The sequence below is a fragment of the Sarcophilus harrisii genome, chromosome 4, assembly GCF_902635505.1.
Source record: "Sarcophilus harrisii chromosome 4, mSarHar1.11, whole genome shotgun sequence".
Lineage (NCBI taxonomy): Eukaryota > Metazoa > Chordata > Mammalia > Dasyuromorphia > Dasyuridae > Sarcophilus > Sarcophilus harrisii.
The window spans coordinates 355,251,718-355,266,594 of record NC_045429.1 but is presented as its reverse complement, the minus strand read 5'-3'; the positions used below and the strand labels follow the sequence as shown (position 1 = coordinate 355,266,594).

Sequence of the window (14,877 nt, the reverse complement as noted above, 5' to 3'; positions counted from 1 at the left end):
TCAACTTGTTATTGCAAAGTCTCAAGTCATAATTAGAGCATAGATCAAGGCCACATTCTTATGAGAGGTCTTCATTCAGTTAATTCCATTTGTTAGTGGTTTCTTTGGTTAAATAGATAGAAGACCCAGAAAGAAGCTTGTGAATAATTTATCAGTATATTTATCAGACTAATAGCTGAAATTTTCATTCATTTGCTAGTACAGTGAAGTAAAATTACTGTAAATTGGGATATAGAATCTTTTACAAATCCATTGTTTGAAAGAGAATGCAGTTCAATTTGTTTCATTACAAAGGTTTTCTTTGAGACACAAAACTCTACAATTACTTCCTGATTTGGGGAAAAAAAGACTTCCAATTTTAAAAGTATCTGTTTAAAGTTTACCAAGTTTCTGAAACTGAGAAACTAAATTTAGAATCTCAGAATCTTTGATATTCTTGGCTTCCAGTCATGCAGAACTATTCATAGAAGTTTCCTTCGAGAAATATAATTGACCATCATTCCACAGGATGAAGTACTTGCCTTTGAAATTCAAATCTGCCAACCAGTTAAATTCCACATCACTTCAATGAAAGTTTGCCACTGGATTTGAGGCACATCCATAATGCTTCCCTCCATATCTGATCACCTGATCAGCTTTTCAGATTTCATCCATTCATAGCTAGTTAAAAAGAATCTTCAAACTTTCAGGAATGGGGTCTCCTAAGATATTTGAGACTTCATTGTGTTCATAACTATAAAGAATTCATTCCTCCTAAATAAGAACTCAGTGAATCCAGGTATAGGTAACAGAGTTTAAAAAGTTTCAATGTAAGGAAATTTCCTCTGCGGGTTCCTAACAACTCATTTAACAACCCAATATCTTGTAGTCCTTACTAGGTAAAATTGATAGAACAGATAATTGCAGTGATAATTTTGATTTTGTCTTCTGTTTCTGTTGGAGAAAACTTTCACTATTGCCTGGATATTGTTGGAAATCTCACCAGTAAATGCAACATACAAAACTATCAGTGGTTTCCAAGATGTTAAATTGTGAGGGGGAGAAAATGACATCTTCAGTATGGCCTAACACTTCTGCTTCATGTCCATCTGATTTTTGACAGGATGTACGGTCTTATGTTCATTCATTTTTTGTAGCACTTCACAAGGTAAGAACCAAGTATCATGCTCTAGTTTTTTGCACAAACAAAACCTAAAGGCAGCCAAGATTAGAAGAAAGGATGAAGGGAAACAATTTTATAGCCAGCATTTCTGATAAAGACCTCACTTATAAAATATATGGAAAACTAAGTCAAATATATAAGAATACAAATCATTCCCCAATTGATAAATGATCAAAAGATATGAACAGACATTGTTCAGGAACAATACAATGAACAGATATGAACACCATTCAGATGAAGAAATTAAAACCACTTATATGAAAAAATGCTCTAAAACACTATTCATTAGAGAAATGCTAATTAAGACAATTTTGAGGTACTACTTCATACCTATTAGATTTGACTAAGATGACAGGAAAAGAATATGATAAATGCTGGAGGGGATGTGGAAAAACTGGGACACTAATGCATTGTTAGTGGAGTTGTACATGGATCCAACTATCCTGGAGAGCAATTTAGAACTATGTCCAAAGGGGATATCAAACTGTACAACCTTCTGATCCAGCAGTGTCATTACTGGATCTGTATCCCAGAGATGATAAGAAATGGAAAAGGACTCACATGTGCAAAAATGCTTATAGCAGCTCTTTTTGGGGTGGCAAAAAATTGGAATTTGAGTGGATGCCCATCAACTGGGGAAGGGCTGACTAAGTTATGGCATATGACTAATGGAATATTATTGTTTTATATGATAGCATAAATAAGGTGACTTCAGAAAAGCCTTGAAAGATTTACATGCACTGATGCTGAGTGAAGCAAGCAGAATCAGGAAAACAGGAAAGACAGCAACAGTAAGATTGTATGATGATCAACTCTGATAGACTTAGGTCTTCTCCACAAATCAATGATCCAAAGCATTCCAAAATAACTTTGTATGGGCATTGCCATCCGTATCCAGAAAGAAAACTATGGAAACCAAAGGCAAAGCATACTATTTTGACCTTTTTTCTTTTCTTTTTTTTTTTTTTCTCTTTCTTATGCTTTTTCCCTTTTGTTTTGGTTTTTCTTTCCCAATATGACTTCTATGGAAATATGTTCCAAATGAATGTACAAGTATAACCTAAAATAAAAATCAAATACATTTTTTAAAAAATGTAAAAGAAAACCAATCCGAGACTATTCATTTCCTAACTCAAATACCGCCATTGTTATTCCTAGCTATGTGGTCTTGGGTGAACCAATCTCTTAGTGGCATTGGTTTTTTAGACTTACCACCCATCCCTCAGCTTTCTTCAGGGTCGGGGTCTTGAGCAGGTTTGCTCATAGCGGGACCAGGAAGCGCACTCCGCCCCAAGCTGGCTGCTGTCTTAACAGAGGCCGCGGTAGCGCTGCACGAGCGCGTATCGAGCGGGTCCTCTGCGTGGAAGAGCGCGCCGGGCTCCCGCGGGTGGAGGACGGGCAGCAAAGAGACTCATGGCCCTGTCCCAGTGGCGCTCTGCTCGGTCACCCACCCGTGGTCCATGCTGAAGCCCCGCGCCCGCTGGCTCGCGCCATCCAGGCCGCCCTAGAAACGCACCAAGTCAACGCACTGAATCAAGGCCGAGGCTAGCGCCTTCTCTTGGAGCTCATAGATCCGGGCCTGAAGCACTCTGTGGCTCAACAATTCATCCATTAACCACTCCAGAATCGGGCCGGGGGCCACTGACCAGAGGGGCAGGAAGTTCGGGGCCTCAGCGCTGACAGTCGGGCCCTAGACTCCAAGGGAAAGCATTTTTAATACAAAGTAATTTCAAGAGTGGCAGGGTTAATAATCGGAGATAAAAGCAAAGAAGAGCGTTTAAGAGTTCGAACAGGAGCTGTGCTTCAAAGGAGGCAAGCAAAGAAGTCTACAGGACTGAGGTGAGGAGGAGGTGTATTTCGGAAGTCTAGAGGGAGAAGTTGAGGAGGGAGTATATTTCAAACACTGAGATCACTTATGCCAAGGTATAGGCATGGGAGGGGGAACCCAGTGTAAAGGGCACAGCCAGCAGACCTGCTTGATGAGGATGGAGAAAGTAGGTACTAGACTAATATCACCCAGTTGAGACTGTGGAAAACATTAAATGCCAGGCTAAAGAAGTTGTTCTTTATCCTAGGAGCAAGAAAAAGCCTTTGACAGTCTTTGCCCAAAGGTCATTTGGAATTTACAGGAACCAAAAGCCTAAAAGTTCAGGGGGAGGTGAAGACAAGGTCTTGCTCTTCTTGCTCCTGAAGCATGAAGGTTCAGCTCCATGGAGAAATCATGGCAAATACTGATGTCACAACAAGCCTCTGATCCCTAGCAGATATGATGAAAATTATGGAATCTAAGAGACCTGTTTCACTGGGTGGAGGTATGTTTAAGTAAATCCAGTTTTCCCACTCTACCCAGAGTAAAGCTGATGAAAAATGGAAATGTCTTGAATCCCATATAATCATGAAAGGTCACTTCCAGTTATAAATCTATCACCATAGGAGCATTACTCAACTGGTGTCAAACCATTCAAATTTTCTGGATTATACAGATGGAATCAAGGACATTCTAGCAGAAGATTCATTATTTGAATGCGCTGTCCTTTGGCACAAAAACTTGTAGTGGAAACTAAATTGTAGGAAGGGGAGAACAGCTAAGAAATAGAGAACCTTTCAACTTAGTGAATTTAGTGAATCTGATTTGGGAACTAGAGCCTACACAAAGAGGACTAATCTATGAGGAGGAAGTTGTTAAGTATACTGAGTAAAATTAATTTTAATGTTGTATCATTTGGTTATTGATATTAATTTGTTATATACTCTTCTCTTTTTAAAATACCTACTTCTTAGTTTTAGCTCTCATTAGAAAAACCATTTCCAGAAATTGGCTGAAGAATGTGGTCACATACCAGTCCCTATCTAAGTCTTTTCTGGGACTTCCTATTATTCCAAAAAACTAAACTGAGCTGGTTCTCACTACCAAGAACTACTAAGGGCTATTCATGTGACCTTGGTCCCTTCATTACAGTTTGTGGTCTCTAGATCTTCATTTAATAAATAAAAATAAATAAAAAATAAAACCAGAAAGGATTTGATCAGGGTGACCAGATTACTACAGGGAACTCAAAACTCATGACCAATTATTTCTCATCTGACCTCAACCTTCCTCCCTTTCCCCAATAATGAAGAGGAATTGGGAACTTTTAACCTACCTCCTCATTTAATATCCACCAATCAAGAGTTGCTTTGCTCTTATCAGGAGAATTCCCAGGAAATTGCTGTTAGGGAGATAGACCAGGATTTATTCTGATATGTCTTCCATTTATTTATACTTAAGTGGCTTTGGTTACTAAGATTACTGATCATCAATTTATTGATTATTGGTTATCTTAAGTTTTTTTTAAAGAAACTTTGTCTCTTTTATTTTATTCATGATAATACCATTTGTCCTGATGCTACAACAGTGTCAGAGTGGTAGAATGGACAACAGAAATGGATTCAAATTCTGACCTTGTCAATTAACTATGTGTAATTTGATGAAAGTCATTCATTTTTCAAACCACTAAAGAGAAACCTCAAAGGGTACCACAATGAACCATCAATCAAAGACATACAGAGTTATGATAAAGTGGTTGTGGGGTAGAGAAGTCTTCAATATCTGATTGAATTTTCTCCCTGCTATAAAGAGATCAGCTAATAACTTCATAGCTTATTTATCTATAATTTCATCTTCCAAATGTGAAGGAATGAATAAGAGGTAGTTGTTAAGGTGAAAATGCGGGAAACCTGGAAAAAAGAATCCCAATCAGGAGGGAAAATGAGATTTATCTAAAGAGACCAGATAATTCGCCAAACCTATTAAATTGTAAGAAAAGAAAAGAGAGGGGGAAGGGGGAAGGGAGGCAGGGAGAGAGAGAGAGAAAGAAAGAGGAAGGGAGGGAGGAGGAAAAAGAAGGAGGGAAGGAGGGAGGAGGGAGGGAGGGAGGAGGGAGAGAGAAGGGAGTCGTTAGAATATGGAAGCAAGTCCAGATAACAAAAGATGTGTATAAATGTGAGATACAATCATATAAAAATAAGTGCTGGAATGCTAAAGTTCAGAATGAGTTATGTCTGGTGAAGGAATTTAAAGACAACAAAATGGAATTTATTTCACATTGGAAGTAAAAGGAGAATCAAAAAATTATGGGATATTTTCTTGAGGTGTATGAAATAGTGATAACTGACAATGGAAAGAAAGTAAAGCATCTCAATTCATATTTTGTTTTATTTTATTTTTGTTTTTTCTTTTGCAAAGGAAAATAACCTTTGCACAGAAATGACAGAACAAAGGTAGCTAGCATGGAGTTAATACCCAAGATGAGGGAGAAAATATTATTAGAGTTTCCATTTGTCTTTGACGAATTAAAATTAACTCTCTTCAGTGATCATTAAGTCCTCCATTATCCTTAAGGACTTAAGTCCTGAAGGAACTGATAGATGTTATTGTTAAGCCATCATAAGTGATACTGAGAAACTGCCGGAAAATAATGAGCTACCACAAGCCTGGAGAAAAGAAAATGTTGCTCCCAATTTTTAAAAATTTTATTTTATTTGTTACATTTTAAGTTCTGAACAGGTCCATCCTGCACTAGAGAAGGTAAACATTTGACACAGATATAGATACTACACACACACACGCAAAAAAAAAAAAAAAAACCACATATACATATATACCATAAAATGCATATTTCTATTTAGAGTACTTTCTCTGGAAATGGATAGCATCTTTATTTTGAGAATTTTTTGTAACTGATTTGAGTATTTATAATACTCAGAATAACTTAGTCATTCACAGTTATTCTTTGAACAATATTGATGTTATTGTAAATAACATTCTGTTGGTTCTGTTTGTTTCATTTTTCATGATTTTATGCAAGTCTTCCTATGCTTTTCTAAAATCAACCAGTTCATCATTTCTTATAGCACAATAATATTCAATCACAATCATGTATCACAACTTGTTTAGCCATTCCCCAACTGATGGGCATCCCCTCACTTTTCAGTTTTTTGCCACCATAAAAAGAGCTGCTATAAATGTCTTATACCAATTTTCCCCCAAAGGAAGAGAATCAATCCTGCAAACTAAATGCCAGTAAGTTTGATTTTGGTTCCTGGTATAATTCTAGAAGAAATTATGAAAGAGATGGTTGATGAACATCTAGAAAAGGAAGTTGTGATTCCAGTGAATACACATGGCTTTATCAGGTCATGCAGATTAACAAATTTCCTATTTTTTTTTTTTTACTAGAGAAACTAATAGATGAGAAGGATGTCAAGATATAGTTTTCCTTGACCTTCTCAAAGGCACCAATAAAGCATCTAGTATTCTTCTTTAAGAGAAGATAAAAAAATCAAGAGATGAGAATATAATGAAATGGATTTAAGTACTGATTGGATGATTTGATTTTAATGGCGTAGGAGGTCTCCATTAGAGCCCTCATTTTTTTTTTCAGAGATGTGGATAAGGTTGAAGATGGTATGCTCATCAGACTTGTAGATGCCACAAGATTGAGAAGGATAGCTAATAATACATCACAATCAGGATCCAAAAGAATCTTGACAGACTAGACTACTGGTCTAATGGAATTTAATTCTATTCTGTTTCTTCATTTTCAGTCATGTTTCACTCTTTGTGACCCCATCTGGGGTTTTCTTGGCAAAGATATTAGAGTGGTTTGCCATTTCCTTCTTCAACTCATTTTACAAAGGAGGAAGGAGACAAATAGGCTTAAATGACTTTATTCTTCTAGATCATTTCTAGATCATTTTACAGATAAGCCTTAGATAGTCCTGAGAGAGTCCAGGGCAACTAACTGAGACAAGGAATGGTTTGGATTCAACCAATTCTGTAACAAAGGAATATGACTTCAGTCAGGGCAGGGACTTCTGCATGAATTACTCACAAGTAGGCAGTTATAGTGAGGCTTACAAAAGAGGGAAGTCCTAGAAATAAAGATGAGTGTGGCAAGCCATTTTTAGAATTGCAGGAAGATTAAATTTTGTTAAGATAGTTGTGATCTCCGAGTCTAGAACTGTCCCCACTTCCTCAAGGCAGGACTTCCCAGCCCTATAAAGGGACTCTTGCTGATACCACAATCATCTACTGACCACTTGGTTCCTCATCTGTGCTGGAGCATCTGGTGAGTCCGAGTTTCTTCAGGGCTAAACTTGGGCCCTGGATTTCTTTTGGAAGCTGAAAGTCAGTAGAGGCAGTTTGGTGGAACAGGGAGAGCTCTGGTCTGGAAATCCCAAGTTCCGAGTCTGGGTTATAGTCCCTTTGCTTCTTTGGTATTAGCTCTTTTTTTCTGCAAAAGAAGTGTATTGGACTTTTGGTGAATTTCTGCTTACACATTGTACTGTGCTATGAAATAATATAAACTGATAATGTCATATTAAATACCTGAAATCTCATAATGTCATTTTTTAATTTTCATATTTTCCAGTAAAATGACCAGTGCTGTTTAAAATGCTATTATCAGAAATGATGAGGCCTGAATATAACCCTTGGATATATTCCTAAGTTAGGTGGCCTTCATCAGGTTATTTTTTTTCTCCTCAGCCTCAATTTTTCATCTGTAAGATGAAAAGCTCTCAATAGATAATCTCTAAAGTTTCTTTTAATTCTGACATCAGAATAATCTAAACTTCTTGTTTTCTTTTTTGGTCTCTAAGATCCTTTCTAAAATTGAAATTCTGAGGTATTATTGAGGAGGAATGGAGGCAAATGGGGTTAAGTGACTTGGCTAAGGTGCAGAAGAAAGTATGAGTGGCTGGAGACAGAATTAGATGACCTAGGTATAATACTGATTCAGGTTCACTAACTGTGTGAACTCTAGTAAGTTACTGGACTTCAGTTTTTTCACTTGTAAAAAGAAGTTAGATTAGATGACCTCTAGAATTCCTTTAAACTCTGTGATTAAGTGAGGATCATGTGTTTAATTGTTGGAGTGGTGGAAATCAGGAAATCAGGACTTGTTGAAAGCTATTAGGAATAGGCTGTTCTGGTTGGCTTTTATGTGGGTGGTCTTTGAGTTTGTTTCTGAAAGGGCCTTGAACTCAAGGATTCTATGGAATGTGTTAGAACCTTCCTTGCTCCATCCTTCTATAGAGGAATTCAATTGTTGGACAATGCCAGAGGCTACCATGTTGACTGAGGAGCAGTGGTAGCTCCAGGAGGAGTCAGCCAACATGATAGCCTCTTGGATTGTCTCTGTATAACTACTGGTACATCTTCCCCACACCCATCCCTGGTTTTAATCAAGGCCCAATAGTTGTGGTGATGATGATGATAATGGTGAAGTGGATTTATCACAAGATTAGTCAGAATTTCAGTGAGTTTAGTCCTTTCCCCTCAAGCTTTTATTCATACTCTCAGATCACTTATAAAACCATAGCTCATCAGGATTTATTTGTAATGTTAGAATTGGGAATAGTTTTCCAGATCACTCGTTCTGGCCCACTTATTTTTCAGATGTTTGATACAAGCCCAGAGAAACTTGTCCTTCTAAGATTACCTTTCATTAACTTTCCATATTTCTTAGAAGAACCTTGCCTCTCCTATTAACGTGTGAACTCCTTGAGGACATGGGCAATGATTTTTTTTTTTATATCCCTAGTGCTTAATTGCACCATGCTTGGTAAATAATAATTGCCTGCTCAATACTTATTGATGGATTGATTGACCCAGATTTATGTCTTCTAACTTCCAAACCATTGTTTTTTTTTTTTTCTTTATACATAGTCGAACACCTTCATTTTATAGATGGGAAATAGACATTTAGATATTCAGAGTTATACAAGGGTCTCATAACCCCTTGTATGTAGTGTATGTTGCCATCAAGGACCCTGGGTTCCTAAATTCTCTAGAAAATGAACTAAAGAAAAAGAGAATTAGTTCCAGAGACCAGTGAGTAGATAAGGAATTGAAGTGAAAGTTGGGGGAGATGTGGAATCAGGGAAACAATAATAAAAAATCTTTCAAATCATAATATCCTTAATCTAAAGACTCCCTCCAACCTGTCTATGCCTTAGACCATGGTCTTTATGATTTGCTATCACCTCCTCAATTTATCATCTGCTGATCAAACTAATTTTAACTTAGCTTTAGATTATGTATTGCTTGTTCTGAATGGGAATCCATTTCCAGTTAGGAAGGGCCTAGTAGAATTTGTACTTTACTCTTTGGCTCTGAGACCCCAGAGTCACTTTTCTGCTGTGATGAGATGTTAGAAGAGGATGTGAGTGAAGAAATTATAGCAAAAGCCATATTTATAAAACTCATATTTATAAACAGTTCAAAGGGAGCTTTCCTCATCAAGTAGAATAGATGTACAAATAGAATATTCTTCTTTGGTCTGTTTTAGAGATGGGAAAAGGAACATTTAGGCAGCACAAATTTCTCTTCCTGGTCTCAGACATTTACCAGCTGTGGGACCCTGAGCAAGTCATTTAACTCTGCCTACCTCAGTTTCTTGATCTGTAAAATAAGCTGAAAAGGAAATAGCAAACCACTCCAGTATTTTTGCCAAGAAAATCCTCACATAGGGTCACAACAAATAATATACAACTAAAATGACTGAACAACAATAAGAAATGAGAAAACAAGTCTCAGAGAAGTTTAATGATTTATATAAGGTTATAGAGCTAATAAATGTTTCACCCAGAATTTGAAGTCACCAGTCTACCAATCATTTTGTTAACCCTCAATCTAGCTCAAAAGACTTTTAAGAACATGATTTAGTTCAGTAGAAAGTCTAAGGCCTTCTCATGCTTGGAATTTTCTGTCTGCAAACAGTGTTTTATGTTTCTTTCAGATACACGGGGATCCAGTAAAGATGTCCTACCAAAATCAGCAACAGTGCAAACAGCCTTGCCAGCTATCTTCCTCTTGGTCACAGCCTTACCAGCCTAAGTGCCCAGAGCCATGTGCTCCCAAATTCTCAGAGCCATGCCTTCTGAGGTACCCTGAGCAATGCCCTCCTAGATGCCCAGAGCCATGCCCTCCTAATTGCCTAGAGTCATATTCTCCTAAGTGCCCAGAGCCATGTCCTCCTAGCTATCTAGAGGTATGCCCTCCTAGATGCCCTGAGCCATGCCCTCCTAGATGCCCTGAACCATGCCCTCCTAGGTACCCTGAACAATGCCCTCCTAGGTGCCCTGAGCCATGCCTTCCTAGGTGCCCTGAGCCATGTCCTCCTAGGTGCCCTGAGCCATGCCTTCCTAAGTGTCCTGATCCATGCCTTCCTAAGTGCCCTGAGCCATGTCCTCCTCGGTGTCCTGAGCCATGCCCTCCTAGATATCCAGAGACATGCCTTCCTAGGTGCCCTGAACCATGCCCTCCTAGGTACCTTGAATCGTGCCTAGCTCCTAGGCTGCCCCTGGATGCCCTGTCCCTCCTAGGGCCTGACCTGTCCTCTAGGGCTAGCATGCCCTCCTAGGTGCCCTGAGCCATGCCCTCCTAGGTGCCCTGAGCCATGCCCTCCTAGGTGCCCTGAGCCATGCCCTCCTAGGTGCCCTGAGCCATGCCCTCCTAGGTGCCCTGAGCCATGCCCTCCTAGGTGCTCTGAACCATGCCCTCCTCAGTCCTTAGAGCCATGTCCCCCTAGGTGCCCTGAGCTATGTCCTCCTAGGTGCCCAGAACCATACCCTCCTAGGTGCCTAGAACCATCCCCTCCTAGGTGCCCAGAACCCTGCCCTCCTCAGTGCCTGGAGCTATGCCCTCCTCGGTGCCCTGAACCATATCCTCCTAGGTACCTACAGCCAAGCCCTCCTAGGTGCCTAGAACAGTGTCCTCCTAGATGCCCTGAGCCATGTCCTCCTAGGTATACTGAGGCATGCCCTCCTCGGTGTTCTGAACCACACCCTCCTAGGTGTCTCGAGCCCTACCCTCCTAGGTGCCCTGAGCCATGCCCTCTTAGGTGCCTTGAATTATGCCCTCCTAGGTGCCCAGAGCCATGCCCTCCTAGGTACCCTGAATCATATACTCCTAGGTACCCAGAGTCATGCTCTCCTGTGTGCCTTGAACAATGCCCTCCTAGGAGCCTAGAACCATGCCCTCCTAGGTGTCTAGAACCATGCCCTCCTAGGTGCTCAGAGCAATATCCTCCTCGGTGCTCAGAGCCATGCCCTCCTAGGTGCTCAGAGCCATGCCCTCCTAGGTGCTCAGAGACATGTCCTCCTCGGTGCTCAGAGCCATGTCCTCCTCGGTGCTCAGAGCCATACCCTCCTAGGTGCCTAGAACCATGCCCTCCTTGGTGCCCTGAAACATACACTTCTAGATGCTCAGAGCCATGCCCTCCTAGGTGCCTTGAACCATGCCCTCCTAGGTGCCTAGAGCCATGCCCTCCTAGGTACACTGAACCATACCCTCCTAGGTACCCTGAGCCATGCCCACCACAGCATTGCCAGCAGAAATATCCCCTATGCCCTTCACTCTGCCAGCAACAATGTTCACTCAAAAGGAAGTAGCAGTGCAAGATGCTAGCAGAACCATGAAACTAGGAATTCGCGCATCCCTGTGGAGATTAGGGCTCCCTCACTCTCTCTTTCTGCTCCTCCATATGTCTCTACCCTTCATCTGCCCTGGATGGAATGAAATCCCTGAGAGAAACATCTTTGTTCCTGGAGTTGCAGTACTTTCAGAAAGAAGATCTCTAACTAATTCTCATCTCCCATCTGTGTTTCCATACCTCCTGGATGAAAGACAGCAAGCAGTGAAAGCACTAACCTACTCCTTGCCAGGCTTCCTGGAACCTCAATGGAAGAACGCACCTGAGAGACCAGACTCCCTGGTTCCCTGTTCACTATGTGAATTTTCCTCTGTGCTATTGAGTGGTGACTTCCATCCCCCTGGGATATCGTTCCACTACTTTCCACCACTCCGAATAAAGCCTCTGTTTCATGGTGACACCAAATAGTTTTTCTCCTTTTTCATCACTTATCTTTTATTTTTCTGGCAGTCAACTCTTTCCAGATGAATGTTTTTCATCCATTTTTTCATAGGTCTAGGCTATCACTGGGGAGGAGCAAAATCAATTGACTTTTGTAGCATGCTTCTTGGCTTCCCAAGTGCCCTATATCCCTTATTATTGCTCTTGTTTTTCCTTTAAAAAGAATCTCTGAGATGAGCATTTGATAAGAAAACTGAGGTATTATGGGGTCATAGAACTTGCTAAAGATCACACAGTGAGGAAGTATTGATGGGGTATGCAAAAATCCCTATCCTTTTTGCCAGTAATTTTTGTGTATGTTTGTGTGACGTTCTCCTTACTATGAATTGAGTTTGATTTGACATATCATTTTTGAATAAGTTATGCCAAAGAGGCTTCCTTCATTTATGTTTTGACATGGAAAATGGTTATAGTCAGAAGTTGCTAAGGCTATAATAATGGTTTCCTAACTTGTGTGATCATAGGATTTAAAGCTGGGAATGAAGAAGATAATATTTATACTATGTTCCAGGCATTATGCTAAGCAGTTAAATATTAGAAGGCTATTGCAATAATCCAGGCATGAGATAAGAGTCCATTGAAGAATGGTAGTAGTATAAGAGAAAGGGGAACATATAGAAAAGGTCTTATAAAAGTCAAATTGACAGGACTTGGTAAAAAAAAATAGATATGGAGAGTGAAAAAGACTAAGAGCCTGAGGATGACATATAGATTAAGAGCTTGGGTGACTGGGTATGGTAGTAGTCCCCTTAAGAGTAATAGAGAAGTAGAGGAAATTAGAGAAATAATAAGGAGTTATTTTGCTCAACTTTATGCCAATAAATTTGATAACCTAAGTGAAATGGATGACTACCTCCAAAAATACAGACTTCCCAGACTAACAGAGGAAGAAGTAAATTGCTTGAATAGTCCCATTTCAGAAAAAGAAATAGAACAGGCAATTAAACAATTCCCTAAGAAAAAATCCCCAGGACCAGATGGATTTACATGTGAATTTTACCAAACATTTAAAGAACAATTGGCCCCAATGCTATATAAATTATTTGATAAAATAGGGAATGAAGGAGTCCTACCAAATTCCTTCTATGACACAGACATGGTACTGATACCTAAACCAGGTAGGCTGAAAACAGAGAAAGAAAATTATAGACCAATCTCCCTAATGAATATTGATGCTAAAATCTTAAATAAGATATTAGCAAAGACTACAGAAAATCATCTCCAAGATAATACACTATGATCAAGTAGGATTTATACCAGGAATGCAGGGCTGGTTCAATATTAGGAAAACTATCAATATAATTGGCCATGTCAATAACCAAATTAACAAAAACCATATGATCATCTCAATAGATGCAGAAAAAGCATTTGATAAAATCCAACATCCATTCCTATTAAAACACTTGAGAGTATAGGAATAAATGGACTTTTCCTTAAAATAATCAGCAGCATCTATTTAAAACCATCAGTAAGCATCATATGTAATGGAGACAAACTGCAACCATTCCCAATAAGATCTGGAGTGAAACAAGGTTGCCCACTATCACCGATTACTATTTAATATTGTATTAGAAACGCTAGCTATAGCAATAAGAGCTGAGAAAGAGATTAAAGGAATAAGAATAGGCAAGAGGAAGCCAAATATCACTTCTTTGCCGATGACATGATGGTATACTTAGAGAACCCCAGAGATTCTGCTAAAAAGTTATTAGAAATAATCCACAACTTTAGCAAAGTTGCTGGTTATAAAATAAACCCACATAAGTCATCAGCATTCTTATATATCACTAACAAAATCCAACAGTCAGAATTACAAAGAGAAATTCCATTTAAAGTAACTACTGATAATATAAAATATTTAGGAATCTATCTGCCAAGGGAAAATCAGAAACTTTATGAGCAAAATTACAGACCACTTTTCACACAAATTAAGTCTGATCTAACCAATTGGAAAAATATTAAATGCTCTTGGATAGGCGAGCAAATATAATAAAGATGACAATATTACCTAAACTAATCTATTTATTTAGCGCTATACCAATCAGACTCCCAAAAACTATTTTAATGACCTAGAAAAATAACAACAAAGTTCATATGGAAAAACAAAAGGTCAAGAATTTCAAGGAATTAATGAAAAAAATCAAATGATGGTAGCTTAGCTGTACCAGATCTAAAACTATACTATAGAGCAGCAGTTACCAAAACTATTTGGTATTAGCTAAGGAATAGATTAGTTCATCAGTGGAATAGATTAGGTTCAAGGGATAAAACACTCAACAAATATAGAAACCTAGTCTTTGACAAACCCAAAGATCCCAGCTTTTGGGATAAGAAGTTACTGTTTGATAAAAATTGCTGGGAAACTTGGAAATTAATATGGCAGAAACTAGTCATTGACTCAAACTTAACATGATACACCAAGATAAGGTCAAAATGGGTTCATGACCTAGGCATAAAGAATGAAATTATTAATAAATTAGAGGAACATAGGATAGTTTACCTCTCAGACCTGTGGAAGGGGAAGGTTTTATGACCAAAAGCAGAACTAGAGATCATTACTGATCACAAAATAGAAAATTTCGATTATACCAAACTGAAAAGTTTTTGTACAAACAAAACTAATGCAGACAAGATTAGAAGGGAAGCAATAAACTAGGAAAATATTTTTACAGTCAAAGGTTCTGATAAAGGCCTCATTTCCAAAATATATAGAGAATTAACTCTAATTTATAAAAAATCAAGCCATTCTCCAATTGAAAAATGGTCAAAGGATATGAACAGACAATTCTCAGATGA

At 38.8% G+C, this 14,877-nt stretch overlaps 1 protein-coding gene and 1 pseudogene across 9 annotated transcripts; one reads left to right on the top strand and one right to left on the bottom strand.

Annotated features, from left to right (window-relative positions):
• Positions 1-372: 372 nt before the first annotated feature.
• Positions 373-1,676, bottom strand: LOC111720495 (annotated as a pseudogene).
• Positions 1,677-2,540: 864 nt separating this feature from the next.
• LOC116423330 (keratinocyte proline-rich protein-like) lies at positions 2,541-12,038 on the top strand. 9 transcript variants are annotated; one of them, XM_031966580.1, is made up of 5 exons: positions 2,541-3,001; positions 3,238-3,474; positions 9,946-10,307; positions 10,570-10,617; positions 10,690-12,038. In XM_031966580.1, exons 3-5 carry the CDS (start codon positions 9,967-9,969, stop codon positions 11,597-11,599), a joined length of 1,299 nt encoding a protein of 432 aa, XP_031822440.1. In that variant the 5' UTR covers positions 2,541-3,001; positions 3,238-3,474; positions 9,946-9,966; the 3' UTR covers positions 11,600-12,038. The 9 variants fall into 9 exon arrangements, with proteins under 9 accessions (XP_031822440.1, XP_031822439.1, XP_031822438.1 ...); XM_031966579.1 differs by having other exon boundaries at positions 9,946-10,331; XM_031966578.1 differs by having other exon boundaries at positions 9,946-10,259; positions 10,570-12,038.
• Positions 12,039-14,877: the final 2,839 nt, after the last annotated feature.

Excerpts from the sequence above, each read along its gene's own strand:
- LOC116423330 (XM_031966573.1), top strand. The coding sequence starts at position 9,967 with ATGTCCTACCAAAATCAGCAACAGTGCAAACAGCCTTGCCAGCTATCT. Across the intron at positions 10,332-10,569 it reads CCTGAGCCATGTCCTCCTAG|GTGCCCTGAGCCATGCCCTC; the intron begins GTGCCCTGAGCC and ends ATGCCCTCCTAG.